At 37.9% G+C, this 25640-nt stretch overlaps 1 protein-coding gene across 1 annotated transcript in view; it reads right to left on the reverse strand.

The window, feature by feature from the left end:
• pcxa (pyruvate carboxylase a) overlaps positions 1–25640 on the reverse strand; it is a 109469-nt gene that overhangs the window by 68946 nt on the left and 14883 nt on the right. Inside the window, exons 8-9 of the mRNA XM_057359844.1 lie at positions 22485–22603; positions 5962–6124 (exon numbers count right to left, since the gene is read on the reverse strand). Of these exons, the coding sequence (XP_057215827.1) occupies positions 5962–6124; positions 22485–22603 (282 nt within the window). The remainder of the gene's footprint in view (positions 1–5961; positions 6125–22484; positions 22604–25640) is intronic.

The following is a 25640-nucleotide window of genomic DNA, read 5'->3' on the forward strand; positions in this document are numbered from 1 at the left end:
GCATATATTTAAGAAAAATATAAAATATAACAAACTTTTATTTACAATTTCAATTATTGGTAAATATAAGTTAATACATTTTAAATTTATAGACAATTATGTGTATGTTTTGTCTTTATAAATACAAAATTAATATGCACAGTACACAGATATATATTATGTAAACACAAACCTTTATTCTGGATGCGATTAATCACGATTAATCGTTTGACAGCCCTAATAATTTTAACTTTTTGTTAAAAAAACAACACAATTGTATTAAGTAAAATTTACTCAATTCATTTCATGAAATCTACTACGACACATATTAATTTTGGTTTGCTATGTACACTGTAAAAAATTCTAAGGAAGCTAGAAAAATGAATTGACCCAACTAATCATCAGATTTACAACAACTAGCTCGGTCATACATCAGACGCAACAGATGCAGCCTGTGGCACACTCAGTCTAGCATATTTCATGAACATCAGGGAGTGACAAAGAGCACATCTTCAAGCGCGCCTACACTCCACTCCACACGCTGTCGTTCCTGAGGGACTTCTGCCACCTCTCCAATAATGTTTGTAAATGGCCTGCGACGCCGCGGCTGTTTTCAGAATACCGATGCAGCCGCAGCAGTAACACCCAGTCCCCAGGCATCTCCGGTCGCACGTGAAAATGACAGCCTGCCAATGTCGTGACGGAGCCGCATTGTTTCAAATCACGCTGAGATCTTGCTTTTCTGAATAAAGCGACACATAATGGACTCCGATGTGGCTCTGGCAATGAAACGCAAGCATCTGCATCATCTCGCGTTCGTACCTCGACTGGAGGACAGTGAGGAAACGTACGGTCATCAGTTACAATCTACAAAAGAGGAGCATGTCACGTAAACGACAGGAGACAAGTCTCACACGGCCATCTGGAGGAGAAAACAATATTTTCTCATTCCCTCTTTAATAAAGGAAGACACAAGATGGCTCTTTCGCAGGATGCTGTGTGTGTTATTGGCTAAGAGAATGAAAGATGAAAGGCTTTTGGTCATGGAGATCTGATCCAGAAATGCCCGTGGAGTCACAGATGGACATATGCTTTATACAGACCTAGCCTGGCATGAAGTGTCCCAGAATTTTTTAACATTTGTTTTCTTTAATTGGAAGCCTCTTAAAACAGTGTCCAGATGACTCTGTGTGACCTTTTAAAAGCAAGTCGTGTTTTATTCTTGGCAGCGGCCTCTCTCGAGACATTATACGGTAATATTAACCTGAAGTCAGTCTGGGGCCATTACGAGAGGGAATAAAAAGCAAAGCATTGGTTTACATAAACAGAGAGCATTTGCAATCTGCACTTTCCACAAATAGGTACACTTTGGTTTCCTGTTACGTTTTTGAAAAGTATTAGAGGCATGCTTTTGTAATATGAGGTTACCTTAAAATAAAACATTGGTAGTTTTAAAATTGCTTGCCCCACTTGCAACAATGAAACATACAACAAGCCATTAACTTACAATAGTTTTTATACAAATTGTAATTTTACAGTATGATACTGTAAATTGTATTTATCAAACTCGACTATTCAACCCTGCCCCCTGAATTATTGTATTAAAAATAATCAATAAACTACATTTCTTTAAATTAATGGGAATTAAGTTGATCAATAACTACATTTTATCTATTTAACTTCTGAAGCTGTATTTCCCACATTTTAATAACAGGGTTGCAAAACTTTTTTTGTGATTTACCGTTTTCTACATATAATTATTCTACGAAAAGCATTCTGTGAAAAGTATAATTTTGATATCTGTAATATTTACGGAGTAAGGCTATGTCAAAGACTAAAATCCATGTTTGGGAAGCCAATTTCCAGTATATTTTTGTGCAACAATGTCAATAAAATAATGAATAAAAAAAAGTAAAATGATTAATTTTAGTATTATACATGAAAACTTGATCACTGTACCTCAAAATCTAACATACAGCTAATTCTCATTTATAAAGTGATAAGCACACATTTACAGCCAACATTTTCTGAAGGTTACAGTAAGCACTTCCTTTCACTAACCAATTATTATGATGCAAAAACAACAAAACAAACCAAGGCTTTCTCATCCATATATTTGATTCTATTCCAAAAAGTGAGAATTTTAAAAATGACCAGGATTTCAAGTCCAGCTAAAAGACATCCCAATAGGAACATGCACCGACAGCTTCTTCTTCACATCTTAATTCCATTTATCAGACGAGAAAGCAACCGGAGCGAGCGATGCTGTTCTTCATCTCCTGAATTATGGACTCCCATTTCCACCACAGCAGTATTTACCATCAGCACATTCAACAACATAATTATGTTTATGATGATGATAATGCAAATCACTCGATCCTCCTCATCAGCATTATGTTCTCTCAGCGTGCCAGCAAGAGCCGACGTGATAATGAACCAACACTCGCTCACACACACCCGCGACATAAGGGCAGATCAAGTACCGCCACCATCCAACACGGCTCGTAATTCTTTCATTGCCACGTTTCAATGAAATCTACATCTTAAACTACGTATAAATCACACAAATCTCATTTCTGAGGTGTAAAGGGAAGATAATAATCGACCGTATATGGAACATATTTCTCCGATGCGTCATGTTATGCTAAATGCTTCGGCTCTCTCTCCCTCGCTCTCATTTGATTACAGATAGCTCCCTTCAGACAACAGCCGTATTTTTTCTAGCCCAGAGAAACAAAAGTGCAGAAGTGCTCTCAGTGCCTTTTCCCTGCATGCTCTCATCCCAGCACTTCACTTCACCCATTACGCACTCATTTTCTCCGCAAAACAAGAGCCCGGCCGACCCGCGCGCCACCCTTCCTCCTCCGCCATTGAAGCACGACATCAGACGTGTCATAGACTGAGGAGAAACTTCCAAGCAGGCGAAGGAAGCGAGAGAACGAGTCTCTTCTATTCACCAGCGGCCTTATTTCACATCAGTCATCGCTGCGTGCAAACACAGGAGAGCTCGTGTTGACATGCTGAAACATGAGACACAACATAACATTCGGCTGCTGCACGTTTCTCCATCTCTGCTTCGCTTTTAATTGCCTAGCTTAGATCCCAAGACAACAAAATGTTCACCTCAGGGTACCAATTTAACTTTCTGAATTGAGGAGAAATACATTATACAAGGAGAAATAAGTTATAAATATTGCTTATTGGCATTCAAATTGTCACAGAGGTTAAATTGTATGAAGTTGCTTTATGAAGAGGAAATATATGTAATACTTATGGTAAATTATAATTTTCGTTTATTTTATTTATTTTCGTTTATTTTTTATTTCATTTTGTTTTATTTGTTTTTATTTTATATTTTATTTTTTATTGTATTTATTTTTTTATTATATTTTGATTTACTTTATTTTATTTCAGCTATTTTATAACCACATTACATCCGTTTTGTTTGTTATTATTTTTTATTTTATTTTATTTCAACTATTTCATGACAACATTATCTTTGTTTTGTTTGTGTTATTTTTTTTTCATTTACTTTTATGTTGTTTTATTTATTTATTATATTTTGATTTACTTTATTTTATTTTATTTCAGCAATTATAACAACAATATCTTCCTTTTGTTTGCGTTAGTATTATTATTTTTTTTTTCATATCTTTTTATTTTCGTTTTGTTGGTCATTTTTATTTTTCATTTCATTTCATTTTTTATTTCAGCTTTTTCTACTTTTATATCCACATTACATATTTGTACTGCAGACATTATATCCATTTTAGTCAATAGTAATTTTGTTTTAGCCCTCCAAGTGGTGCTTGTGAATCAAATTCATGATATTGCCTTTCCAGTGCCATGTTCTTACCCGCTAAGCTTGATAGTTTCGAAATTCTCCTGCCAAAGCCAGTCTTACTTGTCGCTTGGCGAGTGTTCATTTTGGACCCTGGTTCAGCCTCTTTCACAACCATCTGTCTACACTTGGGGCCTATTTATTGGTCAACAGATATACATAATGCACCATTAGATCCAATTTGATGTTGCAGCTCTTTTCTCCTGGATCAGTTCAGTTCACTCAAGATCACTCAAGCTGCCCTTTTTCTATCTTCTATTCATCTATTTTTCCCTCTTACTCTGTTATAAGACTTCAATCACTCGTTCCCCCTCTTTTAAGCTTTGGCAGATAGAAATACCCAGGCTTGCAGGCAGAGGAATCTATGTGCAATAACAAAGTTCACTCAAGTTCTCTCCATCTTCCTCTGCAAATCACCCTCTCCTTCATCTCGCCATCTGCATGACTCCACATCTCCACATCCCTGTAAAGTGGAAACATTCTTCCAACATCACAGGATGTCTACGTCAATCTTTGAAGTCAGGCGTTTTATAAAGGTAATGGAAGAACATGCTTATCAGAGAGATCCACCTGTCTCTTTTGATACAGCCAAGACCCTGTGGCTGGGTGTAAGAACTAAGATTTGGCCCAGGCAGTGTGCTTGGATGGATCTGGACGATAACGCTCCAGTATCGGTGTGTCTAGCCAATGAGTTAGCTGAGTGTGTCCAGTATAACTGGATGATTATATCATGTTGTCTTGTCAGGCCCGAGGGGTCCACTGGCCTCTCTATATAGACACACACACATCACATCTGTAAGCCTGTGATCAGAGACCCTTAGAGACCTCAGTTAACCTTGTGCTTAAAAACTAGATAACCACACACATATGTATATATACATAAACACAGACTGTAAGGTGTTTGGACAGATGTACGACTTGAAAGTCTCTGGCCGCGGAGAGCTGATATCAATATTTGTTCAATTATTCATCCACAAACAAATCATTTCCATCCAGCCTCAGAGGAACAGCTTCCTTCTCCAGCATATCAGACAATTTCACACCTCCTCCATTTCACCACAAACAGACATACGCTTATTAAAACAAAGCCACAGGTTGATGATGGATCTGTGTATGTGTTTGGAGTCTGCGGTCAGAGGCCAGCGTGAGAGAATTTGTGACTAGTTAACAGAAACTTTTCTTGCTCTTTCGGGTCAGTTCTGTGCCATGCATTATCCATTATTCTTGTTTTTATGCCTAAAAACGTAAAAGTTTTGTGTTTGCTGATTTATGTCAATCAAATAGTGTATTTTAAAGTTTTTTTTTAAGTCTGTTTTACCAACATATTTTGTCAAGACTGAATCAGAAGATTTTGCCAAAAGAAAATGTGTAAACCAATCGATACAATAACATTTCTGGACAACATCTGTATACCTTTAAAACATCCAGCTTGGAAAAATATTTTGTTAATAATTTGATCATTTAATTTGAATGTTTTATTTATGTTTAATCATTTACAATTATTTAGATTATTTTGTAAAGATTTATTGCTTAAAGTGCAATCAAATATAAAAATCAGTTTTTTTTCCAGCACACACAAATATATACAGCAACGTAAAAAATTAAGAGACAATTTCAAAGACCGTTTTAAGTTTTTCTGAATTTACTATTCATGTGTTTAGGTAAAATGATCATTCTTGTTTTATTCTGTGAATTACTAACAATATTTCTACCAAATTTCAAATAAAAATATTGTTTCATATAATATATTTGCATTATTCACAGAAAACCAAAACTGGAGAAACAGGTCAAAATAACAGAAAAGAGGCTCTGTATTTTTTTCAATGTTTATACATGTACAATAGTCCAAAAAAGATTTTTTACGTGATAACCTTGATTTTTCTCACAATTTCCATGCGACTTGTCATGCTGTCAGTCTTTTACATTGCTGTTGGATGACTTAATGTCACTCCTAAGGTTTGATTTTGTTGATATTCAACAGACGCTGGACTGGAATTGCCACAATTTAAAAAATAATTTTTGGTTAATTGAAAACGCTGGCAGGGCGAGTAAAAGTCTAAATGGAGCAGGATCCATAGAGTCCACATTAAAAGATTCCAGGGAGGGATGGGTGGATGTTTGTACTCGGGGTGTTAACCTACCTCCAGTCTTCCTGTGTCGGGCTGGAAGCCACGTGCTGGGTCCTCAGTGGTCACACGGCACTGAATGGCACATCCATTGATTCGTATCTTGTCCTGTTTCAAGCCCAGTTCGGACAGACTGCGCCCTTCACACACTCGCAGTTGAGCGTGTACCAGATCCACGCTGGACAAAACAAAGAGAGAGACATCAGTTACATCAGTAGACATATTATTCACTAAACATCAAAAACACACCCCGTCACAACCCACACATCCATGAAGATTATAACCAACACTGACATGTCGCTGCAGACAAGTGCATGTTATCCATGAATCTGTTGTCATCCTAGATCCCCGAAGGGTCTGGCCCTTCACTCACAAACACACGTGCCATTCTCGCTCGCTTGACATTCCGGCAGGTTCAACGTGTCGAGGCAACATTTACGTGAGAGCCAAAAGCACAAGATGTCTGCTTGCCCCAATAACTTCTATTATACAAGCTTGACAACTAACAATTCGCTCCACAACTCCGCAATCACTTGACAGGGCGGCGGGGCAAAAGTGACTCACTCAGTGACATGCAAGCGCTTCACAAAGGAAATGGCGATGCTATAAAACAGAATGCAGAAAACCATATTCATGGCCAGCGGCAATTGGCCGATCCACTCTGACCTCAATAGCTCTACAATTAAATCACTCGCTGAGCTCAATTGAATGAACCTTCTCTTTCCAGGGGCGATTGGCTACATTTGGCTGAATCTGCCATCTTATTGGATAAGTGCTTTCCCCAGCGTAAAGTTGGATTTATTAAGAGTCATATAAATCACCCTGATATATTTACTCACCACGGATTCATTGAACCCATTCCTCACGTCTCGCAATGTGTCCTCATATATCCGTGTATCGGGTCAATTTTCTTCTTAGGTTGCTAACCAGCTATAATGGGGAAAAAGACGCACGTAGTGGTGCATGGAATCCTATTATCATCGTGAACCCGCGGCCTTTGTTTGGAATCAATGCTGGCGAGGACGGGAAGTGCTACGAGGTATTTACTTCGCATTACTCGTGAATGTTTCAAAGGTGGTGGTGAGAATTTTAACAAAATAAAGGCTTTCCGCATGCAGCTTCAAGGCTAAAACTTTCAAACTTCAAGATTCATCCTCTTTTTGATGAATGAATAGGCAACTCTCAGAGTGTGAGCATGAAAAGGATGGTGAGACAAAAACTATGAATGCACCCCTGTGGGTCCGGAAACTGATTATTAACCAATAAGAGAAGAGGAAGTTGTACAGTATTTGCTTTCATGCTGCGCATTAATAATTTAGACTACAAAGTGTCTGTCTTTTTTATCTCCAGCAAAGAGGCGTTTGGAAAATTTAGATTCTCTCACAGACAGACAAATATAAATGCACTCACACACGCTGTATTTTGAAATGGCAATGGCAATATAGTTATATACATACACATACTTGCACAATGGCAATAGCAATTTGTTTGCACAGGCCAAAACGTTCTACGGCTAAGCCTCATTAATTTTTTAACAGTGGTACAAACAGGTTTTGAAAATTGCACACATATGTCTTTATGACATCGCCGTATATTGACAGAATCTCACACTAACAGCGGTCATAACAGCAGCAAGCGGAAATAATTACATCCTGTGAAACATCGAAATCAGCTTAATGGATTATGTCTGTTATTTTCCCAGCGTAAATACTAGCAGATCAATGTGGTATTGTTAAAATGACATTCATCACATGCGGTAGCCTAATGGTTTGGGATCAGGGCTACAGACAGGTAGCGTACAAAGTTCAAGCTAAATTGAAGCACAATGAACTGAACTGAACTGGCTTTAAATGTTCCCCACATCCCATAAAGAGGGCAGGTCATTTTGGATAAATACTGTTAACTTAAACTGATTTAAGATTAATTTCACATTCAATAGCTTTAATAACATAATTGGAAATGTAATATGTAATATAAAATATATAATATAAAATATTATAAAATGATATAATAAATGATATAAAATATTAAAGGTTCTGTGTGTAATTTTTTGGAAGGTCTTTTGACAGAAATAAAATATAATACACATAACTATGTGTTCAGAGGTGTTGGGTAAGTTACTCTGAAAAAGTAATTAATTACTAGTTACTAATTACACATTCGATAGTGTAATTAGATTACTGTACAAGTTACTCTCTTCAAAAAGTATTTAATTACTTATTACTAATTACTTTCTATATCCTACATCAACCTTGATGAGTTAAGTGATTCAAGGATAGACATGAAACGGCTCTTTTAATTCATTCAAATAAATAATATAAAACTACATAAAGTATTATTATTAATTACAAATGTGAGAATTATACATTAAAGCACAGATTTTGAAGTTAGACTTTGAATTTTGATGTAAATTCCTCTTCTACACACACACATATTACACAAAGTATTTACTTTAATTAAAATCAGAAGTAAATGTAATTAAATTACAGAAAAAATAAGAGTAATCCCTTACTTTACTTTTTCAAGGGAAAAGTAATTAAATTACAGTAACTAATTAATTAGTAACTAGTTACACCCAACACTGATCTACATGCACCGCGGGTCCCCTTGCATGGAATTCTCCATGTTGCTTCTACAGTAGCCCTAAACGGACAAACTGTTCTTTAGAGTGCGTTTCGTAAACACGTATATCTCCTTCAGCAAAGAAGCGAAAACAAGACAACATCTAAGCCCTGTGTCAACCTCTGTAGTGCTTCACAAGGGAAAGGGGAGGGGTGGAGTGAGCCGTTGGATGCAATTCACAACCTCACCGCTAGATGCTGCTAGATTTCATACACAGGACCTTTAAATAAAACAAAGGTACATTTGAGATCATTAATGGATTTTTTTTATCATTAATAGGAACATTTTTCTATAAAGATCGCGCATCACAGGCAGTTTCTGTCAATCTCATATTAATCTTGAGTGTCTATACAGTAGTATTGCATACATTGTATCTTCGAAGAGTATTTAGTTTGATCAAATTTATAAAAGAGAGATACAGCTGTACAATTATTTCTGGAAAAACACTAGCTGCTAGAGGTGGGACTAGTGAGGAGAGTGGGACTGAACTACAGCACGAGCAGGCAACACATCATCACATCATCCCTTCGTGTTTTGTACATTACGCACGTACATGCCGAATGCCAACAAAACACAGACGTATGACTTCGTTTGATTTACCGCGTGCAGTTCATGTCTGGCATCTTTTAGCACTGGGACCGCGCCATCTATCAGTTACAAATGATCTCCAAATCCAGCGTTATATCCACCGTTTATATCACTGAAATGCCGTGAACAAACAGACACACCTTTCCGAAACAGGTTGGAGTGCTGGGGGGGTGTATCAAGTACAGAAACACTACGTCTTACATCCAATTAATTTTTTAACAAGTTGACCATGTTAAGCATGAGAAGCCAGCACGTTTAACAGTGTAAAGAAGTCAGAATGCATGACATAGCATGATAGCTCCGCTTTAATTTAAATTGTAACATACATGGATGCACTCTCTTAGGACCAACAAAGAACTGTGGCTCATGTCCACTTGGAATCAAATTACACTGGTGAAAACATATCCACACCTACCTGAAAAGGAAAATCCCACACAGGGATTGTACCAGAATTGTTACAATACACTACAAAATGTACTCTCACACACAAGCTACCCCCAAACTGCCATCATCTACCCCTTTAATCTCCAGACAGCAGTGTTTCATGAGCCTAAAGTCAGACAGGTGAGCGAGAGAGAGAGAGAGAGAGAGAGAGAGAGCAAGAGCAAGAGCAAGAGCAAGAGCAAGAGCGACATTGCAAAAAACACACAAAAACGAAAGAAAGAAAGGAGGACAGCATAACAGAGCCGGCTCTGGAGCACGGCACAGACAGTGGTGTTGGGAGCTGCGCTGTGGGGGGGAGCCATGTTAATATATTCAATCTGATTCTCTATTCCATTTTAATTGCCAAAGCCAGACAGCAGCATATGCAGATATGATGTGGGAGTACAGTGATCCCAGTCAGTCATACAACACAAGACTGAGCCCTTGAGTGACACTGCGTGTTGTTGTGCGTGTTCTTCCACACGGTTTAATACCAGCCAATGCCTCTGAATAAGCCTGAAATGTAAAGAAATCTTACACAATGACACTGATGTAACACATCCAAGATCATTTAAAAGTCTCTGAAGTTAAACGAACAGTTCACGTAAAAAGAAAATTCTGTCTTCAGTTACTCACCCTCAAGTTGTTCCAAATATGTATATATTTTGTCTTAGTAGGAAACATTGCTTTATAAATTTGTTTTGAAGAATGTAGCAAAGCAAACAGTTCTGGGCCACTTTTGACTACCACTGTAATTTTTCCTAATCAATGGTGGCCAAGAACTGTTTGGTTAACAAGCATTCTTCCAAATATCTTTCTCTGTGTTCATCAGATCAAAGACATTTATACAGATTTGGATCAACTCGAGGGTGAGTAAATTATGAATTTTTATATTGGTGTGAACTGTTAACCTTTGTTCTTTCAGCCTAAATACATTTATATTAGTTATTGAACATATTACACACAAATGTATTATACTTTTATAACTGCATAAAGATATACATTATTTTATTAGTTATCAATTATAAATATATGACTAAAAATAAATGCATAATGTGCATGAGTTACCGTCATGTTAAGTTCAGTTATTTTTTTCCTTTAGTGTTACAGAAATGTCCACAAATGCAGACACAGTGCAGAATGTTTTTCAGTATGCACACGAGCACCATCAGAACTATGCGACCGTGCACATGAGCACCTCAAAAGGAACACCGTCCCTCACCATCTTATCTCTGGTCATGAATGTGTGCAGATGTCGGATCCAAGCGGCACTGTTTAAACAGCATCATTTAACACGGCTGTTTACAGAGCGCTGATCCGATCTGCCGAAGGTTACCTGCTGCTAGGGAAACATGCACAAACACACCTGGAGAGTGCTGCATTGCAGATCAAGTCTTGGGCATTCTCAAGAACCCACTGGGAGTAGTTTTTTTCACGCTGGTCCTCTCAGATCCAAATTCAGACATCAAACAACAGCAAATGAACAAACAACTGAAATCATGTTGACAGTGCTCCATGATCTGATACACAACCCACAAAGGAATCGAATTCCCCGCTGAAGGGAAGGGATTGTGTGGGTGGGCCATGCTCAACGTTCAACTCCAATCACCTCAACGTTAATCAGTTTCTGTCGTCCCACGCTATTAACCTCAACTTCATATTTGACCTTTAATTACCAATTCTTCTCTCCGGCTAACTTTCATCTGAAAACTTTTGGCATCGCGTACACGCCATAATGATCTGTACCATTAGTTGCTTGTCCATTAAAAGACGAATCAATACGCTTTGCGGAAAACACACTACAACAATATACTAATGCCCCGGTCAGTTCCCCTGTTAGGTGAGACAGGTTTATCCGCCTCATTCATCTTGCTTTCCTTTTCTCGCTCTCTCTGGCACCTCCATCATTTTGTCTTTCCGAGGCCCTTAATGCCCTTGTCCAATCTCTTCGCCGCGAAAACGGACCAATACAAATGAGCAGCTGCAATTTAGCAACAACCCAAAGTAATTAGAAAGCCATTACCAGGGTCACCCAGAGAGCGCAGCCATACGCGCCGGCACAAAAAAAACATTCTCTCACATAACTGGCAAACAAACATGAATACGGAATGAGTGTTAAAAGTCACTGCGTAACTCCACAGTTGTGATGGGTGGAAACGGGCAGTGAGCGAGTGACCGAAGCACTCAAACTCTCTGACATCCATTTGCAGGCTTTTGCGTGTGTGTGTTGCTGGTGCGTGAGTTGTGACGTCATAGAAGGCAGAGTGGGAAAAACAAACAAAATATGGTCGATAATATCTGGGCAAAAGAATGTAATGCCCATATTTGCTTTTTGAATCTATAATTTAGCTGAGGGGATTGTCTCCCAGGCACAAGCAACCGCAAGGTCAGGCTGGGTGGGTGATAGTCGTGCTGAGAAAGAAAAAGCCCCTCCCCACAAACTGTTGACACAATGTTGGAAGCCATCAAGAATGTCACTGAATGTCACTGTATGCCATAACATTAAGAATCATTCCCTGACTGGAGTGAAGGAGCCAAGCCAGAACCGAGAAAAATCGCCCTAAACTTTAGCAACAAACTTTAAAGTTGGCACAACACATTCAGGCAGGTGACGTTCACCTGGCACAAGCCAAATGCAAACACTATCGGTCAAAATATTACTCGTGCCTTTTCATTAATTCCCAAATGTGGAAAACAATATAGATTGATTTACTATGAAACTAGGAATTATGACCAAAAACATCCACAAATTTTATTGCATTTTGCACCTTTCAAGTAGCCACCCTAGAATCTGTAAAAAAAATACTGTTGGCTTCTTGAGATAACACCCTGGGATGCATTTTATGGCTGAAATACACTACATGACTTTTGCTAAGATTTTTGTCCCAATTTTCCAGGTTTCTGCCAGTCTGCAGATTTTTTGCAGCCTGTTTCTAGAGATTACACAAAGAATCGCGTAGTAAATGATGGGCACAGATTCCAATTTTTAGCTTCAGACTATTATTCCATCCAGCCGTAGGATATCAAAACGTGTGATATTTCTGGCAGATTTTGGAACACAGTATATAGACCCACCTAACAAACTCGGAATAGGTGAAAAAGGTGACAGCCATACGACCGGTGGAGGGTGGGGTGGGGGTGGTTGTTGGGTGCAGGGCGATGGGTCTGGGGGAATCCTCCCCATAAGATTTTTTATTTATTTTAACATGTAAATTATGCATTCTGGCACACTCTGACAATATTCGCTTCAATAAAAAAAAAACTGTCAAACCAGCCACAATTTGCTGGTCAAAATATATTTCTTCAGTCTTTGGGCCTTTTTTCAAGTGCACCACATGACACATATGGAGCAGCAGCTAATCACATGACGTATGACCTAGGTGAAGCTTATACGCAAATAAGACACATGTTGCTGGCATAATGAGTCGGAATGCGCACGGTCTAATTTCAGGAAAAAGAAGTGAAAAAGAAGTACACTGCCCTTGTCTCACGATCCTAATGCTCCAAGTTGTAATTAAACATCTAAAATGATCTTTATTTGTCTACGTTTTCTGAGAGGTGCAGCTTATAAGTCCTTCCTAATACAAAGGATTCGTGTCCATCGGAAGCAAATCGCTTGCGCGTTTTGGTTTTAAAACATGCAGGATTGACCACGATGCGATACGTATCCCGACACGGGTCTGTTTTTTTGTTACATTTCTCATATTTAGAGCAAAATATACTTGCAGAAAATTGCCATTCATAACTACTAATCAGTCAATCTGACAAATCAATGCATAAAGTAGTTTTGAGAATGAGTATAAACTTCCAGAAGATCACGTTCTTATACAGAGACCCTTGTTTCTAAAACAGTTTCTAGGGTTTCTAGGCTTCATCATTTGTATGCATGTGTTTTACAAATAGACTATATGTAAAACGAATAAATATGAATATATGCATAAACATGCAGTCAGAGTAAATAGCAATAGTTTTATAGTGGATAAGGCAGAAGCGGTGCTGCGTCATATGTGTGTTGAAATAGCACCTACAGGACACTAACTTTACCTTTACATTTATTCATTTGGCAGACGCTTTAATCCAACGCAATTTACAAGTAAACTTTACACTTTGCCTTAAACGCAACCGTTTAAGTGAATGATACGAGAACGCGCTTGCATGTATACTGCGCTCACGGATGCAGAGAGAAGGTAAGAGCGCATTCTTAAACTTTCACTTTATGATGGTGAAACTTTGCAGTTAATCTGAGGGTCACATGCATACCCAGATAGCAACAAATTCTGGGCCAAAGCGGTTTTAAATTTGGCCCTTCTGGCTTAATTCTGGCATTGTTTTTTTTCACAGTCTTGTGTCAAACAGAATTAGGCTCGTTTTTGGCGTGAGTCTGGTCAGCCAGAAGAAACAAAAAGCAAGCATTCATTTGGCTACATCCTGGCTCGAGTTAGGCTTGCCATAAGAAGAACGTAGTTCAGTTAAGATTTGGGTCGGTTTTGGTTAGTCAAAAAGTTAAAAGTAACAAAAACTGCCAATAATAACAACATCTTATAATATGATACTATTATTACTATCACGAAAAAACAATTTATATCATTTATATAACCACTAATTTTAAGAAGGCAAATATTTATATGATATTATATTATATAAAAATTGATATCATTAAAAACGATTGTAGATTATTTTTTATATTATTTGTATGTGTGTTTTTTGTGACTGAATGGTATAGTTTGAGCATTGAGAGTCGACTGCTCCGTCTGCTTCTTAATCACTGATCCGGTATTTGCAGCGCTTCATGAAATCGAGCAAGCCTGATGTCTTTGCAGATACGATGATGTAGTTTGCCATGCATCTTGGAAGTAGTAGTCGATTTGCTAATACAGCGTTAAATGTGCACTATAGGACTTCATTTCCCAGCATGCTCCCTCTCACCAGAAGACACACAAGTCCGGAATTCAAATTTTACCGCTGAACGTACTTTGTTTTGTTCAATGAGCTGCAATACAGTTAGGTTGTTTATTTGAATCTAAACTAACAGATTTTGCCGCCTACTCGATTGGCTTTTTTGTTCATATGCAATCGTTTTTACGCTAAAAGTGCTAGAATTGTTTTAATTGAAACCTCCATTTAAATAATTTAACACCAATGTTCGGGCGAAAAGTAAGACGCGAAAAGCGCCGTTATGAGTCAATAAGATGTCTGAAATATGTTCATTCTCAGCCCACTAAGAGACCAAGATAGGACGTTCTGTGTTCATCAGAACTGACCTTTGTCTCTTGACTGCCTGGTATTTATAAAGCTGTGTTATTGTTATTGTGTGTTAAAGACATGTAACAAAAAGCCTCGTTTAAGAGTACTTAATGTTAGAAGGACGCTTTTGTGAAATACTCATAGTCGATTTTCAGAGTTTGCCTTTATTTGACCTTTTTTTATAAGTAAGTTTATCCATGTTTGAGCTTTGTTTGTAGAAAACATTGTCAGCTTGGTTGGCACTAAATACTTGGATATTGTGCTTGAAATCTGGGTAAAGAGTGATGTTTGTTTAATACATTTCATTTAAAAGCTATACGTATGTGTTTTGATTTTTGAAATGATGTCTTTGACAGAGTAATATGAAAAAAAGAACACGACAGCAGCTGCATCTTGTGGAACAGCAGACTCATCTCCAGTCAAAGACAGACTCCCTGAGGCCACCAAAATGGAAAATAAAGTAAGACTGTATATTATTTTATTCTTTAACATTTCTCTAACTGTTCATTTGTACTTTTGTGCAATTTCAACTGAATCTTTAACTATTTGAACATGATATGTTTCTAATTGGTCTTGTATGTAGTGTAATTTGCCTAATATCAGTATTAGATCCAAATGCATGCTGTAGTAATTTGGCTTAATACTGATAGCATGTTTTCAAACATTCCAGGTACTTGAACTTGGATTATTTGGTGGAGTGGATGTGAAGACACAGTCTGGTGAATGAAGCTGGCAATAAAAAACCAGGCCAAAACTGTGAACTGGAGAGGTGTAAATGGGAAAATAGGATTTTGTTGTGATTGGTAAGAGCTTACATTACGCAGCCTGGAACTCTTAAATCTACAAAAAATGTTCATGTATTAAATGTAAAACTCCTAGGCCTGATGGTGTATTGTAGTGTGAAATGTCTCAAATTATTATGCATTTTATTTAAGCATATTTTCAACTCCGTATTTGTATGCTTTTATTCTAGAGAGCTTCATGTGCACTTTTTTGTTTATTCAGTTAGTTTATTAGTTTCTGTTATTAGATGCAATACATTTTTTACATTGTTTTAATTTAATCCTTTATGTTTAAAACATTTGAATTTAGTGCTTAGTTTTTGTATCATGTTACTATTTATGTGCTGCTTTTAGTTTATTGTTTGACATTATTTGTTGCGTAGTTTCAATTGTATTTTTGTGTTTCTCTTGTATTGTGTGACTTTTTTGTTGATTTTTTTCTGTTGTCTTAATGTAAGTGTTATTGTTTATTGGCACCTCTTTTGACATTGTATTTATTTTTGCTGTATTTGGCTAGATTTTATTGTCAGCATCAATTAAACACTATACTTGCATTTGCTTGGTTTCTGTGGTTTTTCCAACTATTCCATATATTATGATATATTGGGCCAATTGTGGGTGAGTTCTAGGTAATTGTGGTGCCACTTTGGCCCTTTATTGGGTTACACACGGGGATACAGTCAATGTTATGGGACAATTAGGGCTGATTTCAGGGACATGAATGAAGTTGTGGGTGAGTTTTGGTCTGCTGCAGGCATGGTTCTGGTATTCTTTAGGCAAGCAGCTTAAGGGCCATTCGAGGGAAGTGGTCTGCGGTGGTATGTGGGCCATAACAACTGTCCAAATTAAACCAGATAAGGCCCATAACCAATTTGCTATCTGGGTATAGAATCGTGAGGGGCGATCTGTACGGAACACGGTTAAATAATTGTTACACAATATTATTTGCATAATAATTGGCTCATTTCAAAGTGCTGCAGAATCGATACGGAGGCAGAAGTATCGATGCGCGCATCGTCAGGAGCTCATGACGATGTATCGCCATATCGATATTTTGAACACAGCCCTACAAGTTTCCAATGACAAGACTGAGTAAATGATGACAGAATTTTCATTTTGGGTGAACTACCCCTTTTAAACAGTCATGAAATAATTCTGTATAGTGCATATTGCGCTCTTATTGGCTGTCATTTTAATGTAATGTAATGTAATTTTACTAATACATTTTAATCTTGTAATGAAAGACACTAGTATGTTGGCACAATTAAATTAAAAAGGTTTTGAAGATCATTTCAGTCGAATGACCCTAAACTTCTGACCGGTAGTTTATATGTATCAGAGTGCCAGATGGGTTAGAGGGTGATTCATCCCTCCAGAGTGCAATGTTGCTATGCTTTACACCTTTTCTGTCAATGCTTGATATGATGCTCAGCAACCGAAACCCAGCTCATGAAGCTCACACCCAACGAGTCTTCTGCTTCCACTGGCAGTCTGACTCTCAGTAATGAATGCTGAGGGCACGCGATGTTTACGCACAGCACACTTCGGCACTCAATATTTCTACTTTGTGAGCTTGGGTGGGTGATATGTTGTTTTCTCCTAGATGCTTCCACTTCACAATAACACAGCATACAGTTGACTGGAAAACATTGAGGACCCTCTAGAAAACAAGAGTAAACACAGTAAGAGAATACCAACTCACAAATCGGAAATAAAACCATTTTTACAAATGAGTAAATGACAACAATTTTCATTTTACACTATTGTAAAACATGCAGTGTTCATGATGTCTTGTTTACTCTCAGAGAAGCCTTTTAAATCTTTCAACGATTCCCCGCAATTATCCTCCCAAAGCTTTAAATACACCATCTAGTTATTGTGAAGCCTAACGCAGCCTAAACACCCTTCCTCACACAAAGCCAGCCAATCAGATCAATCAGGAGCATGCCATTTAGAAAGCATGCCATTTAGAAAAACACGCCATCCAACAGAAACGGATCAGTACTAACCACCAACATCTCACCCCTTGCAATGACAGTCACCGCGGTCGGCTGTCTTATTACAGCCTTAGGACTTTATGACCCGAAGGGAAGAACAAAAGATGGAGGAGATATCAAATTATGAAAACATGATGGGTAATTACGGGCAGCTGGCATATTTTAATACCTTGCCAGTGGCATGGAGCGTCAGAGTGGCAGAGGGTAATTGATCTTAATTACTCTGCCCAAGCGAAGGTCAAATCAGCAGAGAATGAGTCTGGGGGAAGGAGAAAAACCAACTGCATACAAAAACACGCATGAACATGATGGTCTCTGTGCGTCAGGATCAATACTGCACATATAGAGATTACAGATGTGGCAATTGGCAAGAAGGGTAAAAGCCACAAGGAAGTCATTACAAACGTGAACATTTTTTGTTGCTCTTGCTTTTCACACATATCCGCACCATTGCCTATTCACACCAGGAGAAGAACACAAAAAAGCACTCTGGTCATTCGCACACTTTAACAAAACCCACAGATTTCACTTGATTAAATGCGAAACACAGCAATTGCGAGGGTTAATGCAGTGATATAGTGACAGTGTGATGGAAGAATATGAGCTTTAATGGCACTATTAGGCTTGAGGTGTAATGTTAGTAATAACTGTACAGTTGTTGTAATAATGATGCTAGGTAGGCAATGTAACTATATATTACAAACATTTCCATTTTGTCAGCAATTGATTATCATGTGGCTTTTTGTGCTGCATGTTTGTTTATGTAATGGCTCTTATTTGTTCATGATATGAACTCGCAGCACGACGAATGTCATTGAATCAAAACACTGAATTTTAATGGATGTATGGAATGTAAAATAGTATGAAATTTGGGCAATATACAGACGTGCTCAAATCTGTTGGTACCCTTACAGCGCATTGAAATAATGCTTCATTGTATCATGTATACTTGCATGCCTTTGGTATGTCATAGAATAAAGCAAAAAATCTTTGGAAAGAGATGAATTATTGCTTATTCTACAAAGATATTCTAAAATGTCCTGGACAGATTTATTGGTACCCCTTAGAAAAGATAATACATAAATGGATTATAGTGATATTTCAAACTAATTAGTTTCTTTAATTAGTATCACACATGTATCCAATCTTGTAATCAGTCATTCAGCCTATTTAAACAGAGAAAAGTAGTCTCTGTGCCGTTTGGTATCGTGTGCACCACACTGAACATGGACCAGAGAAAGCAAAGGATAGAGTTGTCTGAGGAGCTCAGAAAGAAAATAATAGACAAGCATGGTAACGGTAAAGGCTACAAGACCATCTCCAAGCAGCTTGATGTTCCTGTGACAACAGGTGTTATTATTATTATTAAGGAGTTTAAGGTCCATGGAATTGTAGCCAACCTCCCTGGTCTCGGCCGCAAGAGGAAAATCCACCCCAGATTGAACAGAAGGATAGTGCGAATGGTAGAAAAAGAACCAAGGATAACTGCCAAAGAGATACACGCAAACTCCAAGGTGAAGGTACGTCAGTTTCTGATCGCACCATCCGTCGCTTTTTGAGCAAAAGTGGGCTCCATGGAAGAAGGAGGAAGAAAAACATAAAAGAGCCAGACTGGAATTTGCAAAAATTCATATTGACAAGCCACAATCCTTCTGGGAGAATGTCCTTTGGACAGATGAGTCAAAACTGGAGCTTTCTGGCAAGTCACATCAGCTCTATGTTCACAGACGAAAAATTCAAGCTTTCAAAGAAGTGAACACCATACCTACAGTGAAACATGGAGGAGGCTCTGTTATGTTTTGGGGCTGTTTTGCTGCATCTGGCACAGGGTGCCTTGAATCTGTGCAGGGCACAATGAAATCTCAAGACTATCAAGGCATTCTGGAGCGAAACGTACTGCCCAGTGTCAGAAAGCTCTGTCTCAGTCGCAGGTCATGGGTCCTCCAACAGGATAATGACCCAAAAATTATCCAAGAATGGATAAGAACAAACCATTGGACTATTCTGAAGTGGACTTCCATGAGTCCTGATCTGAACCCTATGGAACATCTATGGAAAGAGCTGAAACTTGCAGTCTGGAGAAGGCACCCATCAAACCTGAGACCGCTGGAGCAGTTTGCTCAGGAAGAGTGGGCCAAACTACCTGTTAACAGGCGCAGAAGTCTCAAGTCTCACGTTTGCTTGCAGTGATTGCCTCTAAAGGTTGTGCAACAAAATATTAGGTTAGGGGTCCCATCATTTTCTAATTTTCATTTGTTTTATTATTTACAATATTATGTTGTATAAAAAATCAAAAGCAAAGTCTGATTTCTATTAAATATGGAATAAACAATGGGTGATGCTAATTACTTTTCTCAGTTTCAAGTTATTTCAGAGAAAATTGTGCATTCTTCGTTTTTTTTAAGTCTGTATACACGCGCTGTTACATTTTAGGTTCACTTGACCAAAATTATTTTAATCATTTTTGCAAATTCTAGGCAAAGAGTGGATACATTTACTACATTATAAGATATCACATATTGTTACATTTGTGTTATTCCATAGATTTAAGGGTGCCATAGAATGGAAAACTTTATTTACCTTGGCATAGATGAATAATAAGAGGTCTGTACATGGAAATGACATATCGTGAGCCTCAAACACTATTGTTTCCTCCTTCTTAAGTGAAATCATGTGCATGCAAAAGACGACTGAAAAAGAGGCCAATCCCAACATAACACCAACTGTGACGTTACAGTCGGGATGTACGCCCCCAACGTGGCATTTACCTGCCAATGTTCTAAGCCACCCGGACGTGCACAGCCGAATCATCGGAAGTTCTGGAGATATTGTGGGTTGGGCGAAGTCTACCATATTGACTCTTAAAGTGAGTTCACCCAAAAGAAAATTATGTCATCATTTATTTGCCCTCTTGTCATTTCAAACCTGTATGACCTTCCTTCTCCTGCAGAACACAAAAGAAGATATTTTGAAGAATGTTGTTAACCGAACACAGGCTTAAAAACATTCTTCAAAATATCTTTTGTGTTCTTCAAAAGAAAGTCACACAGGTTTGAAATTACAAGAGGGCGAGTAAATGACATTTTTTTTATTTGGGGGTGAATTATCCCTTTAACTTTTGACCAACTTCTTCAACAACTTCACACTTGTAAACTTCTCAATTTGGCTGTCATCACCATCAAACATTATGAATTTCTGAAAACAACAAGTTAATGGCATTAATGGTCAAGCTTTAGATTTGGATGTAAAGACCTGATTCTGGACCAGTGTAATGGGCAGCATGTTAGCAGAGCAGGTGGGGTGTCAAGTGACTCAGTATGAGGAACAGAAGGTGGCTGCTTGTGAAGGTCTTGGCAAACAAGCCCCGCTGCAGGCTGGAGGACTGAAAATCAAGTTCATTTCAGTCATATGTGCTTCCAAAACCTCTCGCTCACAGCTGGGTTGCCACGCAATGCCAATTGCGATCTGACAGCTTCAATTTCACGCGACGAGATGGACATTTATAATGAATGGAGGCCTGGTAGGTTGGCGGGGACCGTCATGCTCTGCGGGCTCACTGGTTCAGAACCGGTAGCTAAAATGGCGAAAATTACCCAGAAAGGTCAGAATCATCCGTATTCACCCAAGTGTGCATGTGTACATACTTCAAATTCTAGCAGTTTAATTAATCCATTGAGCTTTTCATAATCCAATGTTTTTCCCATTTTGTTTACTTTCTACATTTTAAGGAGAACCTCTCTCGCCTTTATACCTCTAGGTTTACAAAAAAAATCACTTAATTCCACTCTCCAAAACCCACTTCTATCTGCACTTTGAAAATGAGGAAGGATTTGTTTGAGATACAGTCCCGCTGAGAATCTTACGTGTTTCAAGGGGTTTAAAATGATGATGTCTCCCACTTATTATCATGTTTTTTTCCACACTGACATTTTAACAGCCAGACTACAATACACATTTTGAGTGTTAATTAGTGTTATGGGGCTTTCTGAACATCGGCCTGTAGTTACGGAGGATTAACTGCATCTGGCCACAGAAAAATGTCCTAATAAATGTCAACGAAAACTCAGTTGACTCATTATTTAACAAAAAAAACAAATCTTCCCAGAAACTAAATGTCAGACAGTCAGTTGGTCAGACAAAAAGAGGAACTCAGCTTGGTGTAAAAATGTTCTTGTTAGGCTTTGAAATCTCAAGGACTCTAGAGCAAGAAATTAAGATATTAAAAGGATAAAAAGTGTTTTTGTAGAGACCAAAATACTTTTTTCGGAATTATCAGGCAAAAATGTACTAAAAAGTGAAATGTACACTGTATATAGAACACTGTAATTTTACATAATTTCACTGCCTTATTTTACAGAATGTTCACATATTTTTGAAATGCTGTAAAAAGTTGGGTGTAAAATAACATGAAAAACATGTGATTTTACTTTACAAAATTATTACAATTTTATATATTTACAAATATTACTGCTGCAATATTCGTGTTTACAGGATTTATTTTACCGTGTACGTTTGAATTTTTTCCTAATTGCTGGAAAACTATACAGCTATAAATGTAACCTTATATAAAGTATAAATTCATGAACACAGCACTGCTTTAAAACATTGCCATAATATACAAAATATTGAAATTTTAACAAAACATAATCTGTCAATCATAATTCTACAAAATAAAGAAATCTAAGCAGGAGCGGCCCAACAGAACAGGTGGCAATCCATCAACTGGCCCAAAACACTCGCACAATGAACCCAAGCTATCTAACCATCCTTCTGTCTGTCCACGACAGACAGAGAGAAAAGAGAGAGAGTGATGGAGACAGAGGGAGAGAGAGACAGAGCAAAAGTGATCGAGAGAGAAAAGTAAGAGAGTAAAAGGACTCACTCTGTGATCTCCTCGGTAACCGTGTGCTCCACCTGCAGACGGGAGTTGACCTCGATGAAGTAATGTTTTCCGTGTTTATCCACCAGGAACTCCACTGTGCCTGCGTTCTCATAGTCAACCTAAAGATGAAGGAAGCAAATGTAATTGGCTGATTTGTAAAATCTGAGATTATCTGAGATTTACATTGTTTTTGTATTATTTTAGCTATCTTTGAAGCAATGTAAAACCCCATTCGGGTCTTTCAAACATATCATAAGGTGATTTTAAGGACTTTTATTTTTGATAAATTGTATATTACATACATAGTAATATAAGAATAGATAAACAGTCTCATACTGGTTAGGAGTCTCCTATTACAGCTGTTTTTATATCATCAACAAAATATAGAGATTTTAGAGTCTGTCTTATGGTTTCAATTATTTTTTTAAAAGACAGTGGTGATTTAACCCCTAACAATAGCAATAAACATTGTGGCATAACCATTCAGGGGGGAATAAATATGGTACATTTGTTTAAAGTGGAGTTATTAAGGTAATGCAGGTTGTCTGTTAGGCCGCGTCTCGACACAAATACGTGCGTGCACAAGCATGTCCATAACCACCACGTACAGCCCAACAGGGGGCTCCCATAATCCCGTCCCCAAATTTCACAGAAGTGTGATCCAATTCATCCTAAACCCTCTCTCAGACTGCCAAATTTCACAACATAACACATTCTGAAACGCGCACACACACACACACACACACACACAAACGAAGTGTTCGGCGACTTAAGCATCCTTGAAAACCGGCTGCCAACACACATTGAGATCAAACAACCAACCCTTCAAATTCCTGGCTGATATTCACACTCACACACCCTCGGAAATCTCGCAAGCCCCACGAGAGCACGCAAAGATGGCGCGGCGAGACATCCATCACGCGCCTCTCTCGCTGCCGCTGAAATACAGCGAGCAGATTAAAACTATTAGACCATCACAAACAAAAAGATGAAAGTAAGACAGAGCTCAGAGCGTCCACGTGAAGAAAGGTACAGACAAGTAATTAAATGAAAAAGAGACTGAGAGAAAGAGAGGACAGATGGCATTCCACTGAGAGAACTAAAGAGGGTGAGCGAGAAGAAGGGAGAGAGAAATTAGTAATCATGAGCTACACAGCTTGATACAATTTCTAATTACTTCACAGCCCTTGTACTAGAAACAGGGTCTGCTTATGTGCTGAAGCCAGAGACCGGTTTACCGGGTCGGTTTTCATCCATACATCACAATAAATCAATATTTGTTCATTTAAGGAAATATATGTAAGTACACTTATAGAAATAGAGAGAGAATAGAGTTGGAAAGCAGGGCTGCAACCACAGTAGACATTGAGGGCTTACGCAAGACTCCAAGACACAAATCTCTGGCAAAGAGGAAACATTAGCAAATAACCGCTTAAGCATTCAGTCAGTTAGTTACACAAAGTTCTCATATGGCTTCAGATTTGAAATGTATAGCACACAAGTCATACGGACTAAATCAGTTTTACATGTTGTGCATATCTTTATGCATATTTCTATGCATTTCTCAATGATTTGCAATAAATGAGAACTTCTAAAAGTTAGTCAGACAATTTCCCAAAATATAAACACTGGTCCAGAAGCACTTCTGGTTTGTCTTTTTTAAACTCTAACATACATAGTTACATCTTAAAGTAAGATATCTGTTTAACACTTTGATTTGGTTAAAAATGTTATACTTAAATATACTTAACTATGTCTTCAGAGGTGTTATGTAAAGCGTCATGTTTTTATTACTTTATAATATAAGCTATTTCCATCTACATTCACCGCGGGTCCCCTTGCATGGAATTCACCATGTTGTTTCTACATTAGCCCTAAACGGACAAACTAAATATGTTATCTCCTTCGCCAAAGAAACGAAAACATGACAACATCTTTATCCTGTGAGAGCTGCTGTAGTACTTCGAGAGGGAGGGGTGGATTGAGCCATTGGTTAAAATTCACAACCTCACCGCTAGATGTCGCTAAATTTTAATACACTGGACCTTTAAATGTTTGTGTATGTGTTAAAAAACTTAAACGGGACGTTCTTTTGAATCAGCATTTTATGTCTTCCAATGTGGTCTATATAGACAAAGTTTTGGGTCGATGAAGCTAGCAGAGACTGCAGAAACAGACAACGTGATGTTTTCTTTTGTCAGAAAAAAATGTGCATTGGTTTAACAATTTTTAAATATATTTTCATATATTATTAAGCATTATCATATTGCATATTGCATTATTTAGCAAGTTATCTCAAACCACATTTTCTTCAACATCATGCAGCCCTAGACTAAATTTCATTTGAGTTCAGATTTTGATCCAAATTTTAATGCAATACAACCAAATCCAATAGATGGCCCAGTCTGCAGTACTAAACATGCTGTCTAATCATGTTCAATAAGGATGTGTAAATTATTAACACATTAGTGATGCACCGAAATGAAATGTGTGGGCCGAATTCGATACAGAAAATTTAGGATGCAGTTGGCTGAAAACCGATACCGAAAATTACTTTTTTTGAAATAGTTTTTATTTAATAATTACACACATTAAAACCACAAAAATGAAGAACATAGTTTAAAACAATACAAAATATATTTTCCTTGGTCATTGCAACACAATCAAACATAACTTTTTTTACCAATCATCTAAACATTGAGGTTTTAGAATTATTCTGGAATTATTAGTTATAGGCAAACTCAGCAGCTCTTGCTAATACAAGAAGTTTATATATTGTGCATAATCATTTTAATGAAAACAACAGGCAGAACACAGAGGGGCAGTGAGTCTGTTAATGTAAACAGGCTTAAAATGAGCTTCAGTGATATCAGCACCTGCCGGGATGCGGATAACGGTCCACGTGAGCTACATCGTCACTTACTGACAGATCGTTCCGCTGACCATTCACATATATAGAGTTTGTTGCGTTTAAAGTTAGGCTTTATAACACGCACGAGTCAATGCGCGTGATCTCCGACAACAGAAACATAAAGCTGGTCGTTGCGCATCACACAGAGCTTGCGTGTTATTTTCTGTCTGCTGGTTTTGAGCTGTTCTTGTTATATTTATTAGTTTCAGCCTTTGTTATGGCGCGCTTACATGATCGTCCTTTGA

The sequence above is a fragment of the Triplophysa rosa genome, linkage group LG19, assembly GCF_024868665.1.
Source record: "Triplophysa rosa linkage group LG19, Trosa_1v2, whole genome shotgun sequence".
Lineage (NCBI taxonomy): Eukaryota > Metazoa > Chordata > Actinopteri > Cypriniformes > Nemacheilidae > Triplophysa > Triplophysa rosa.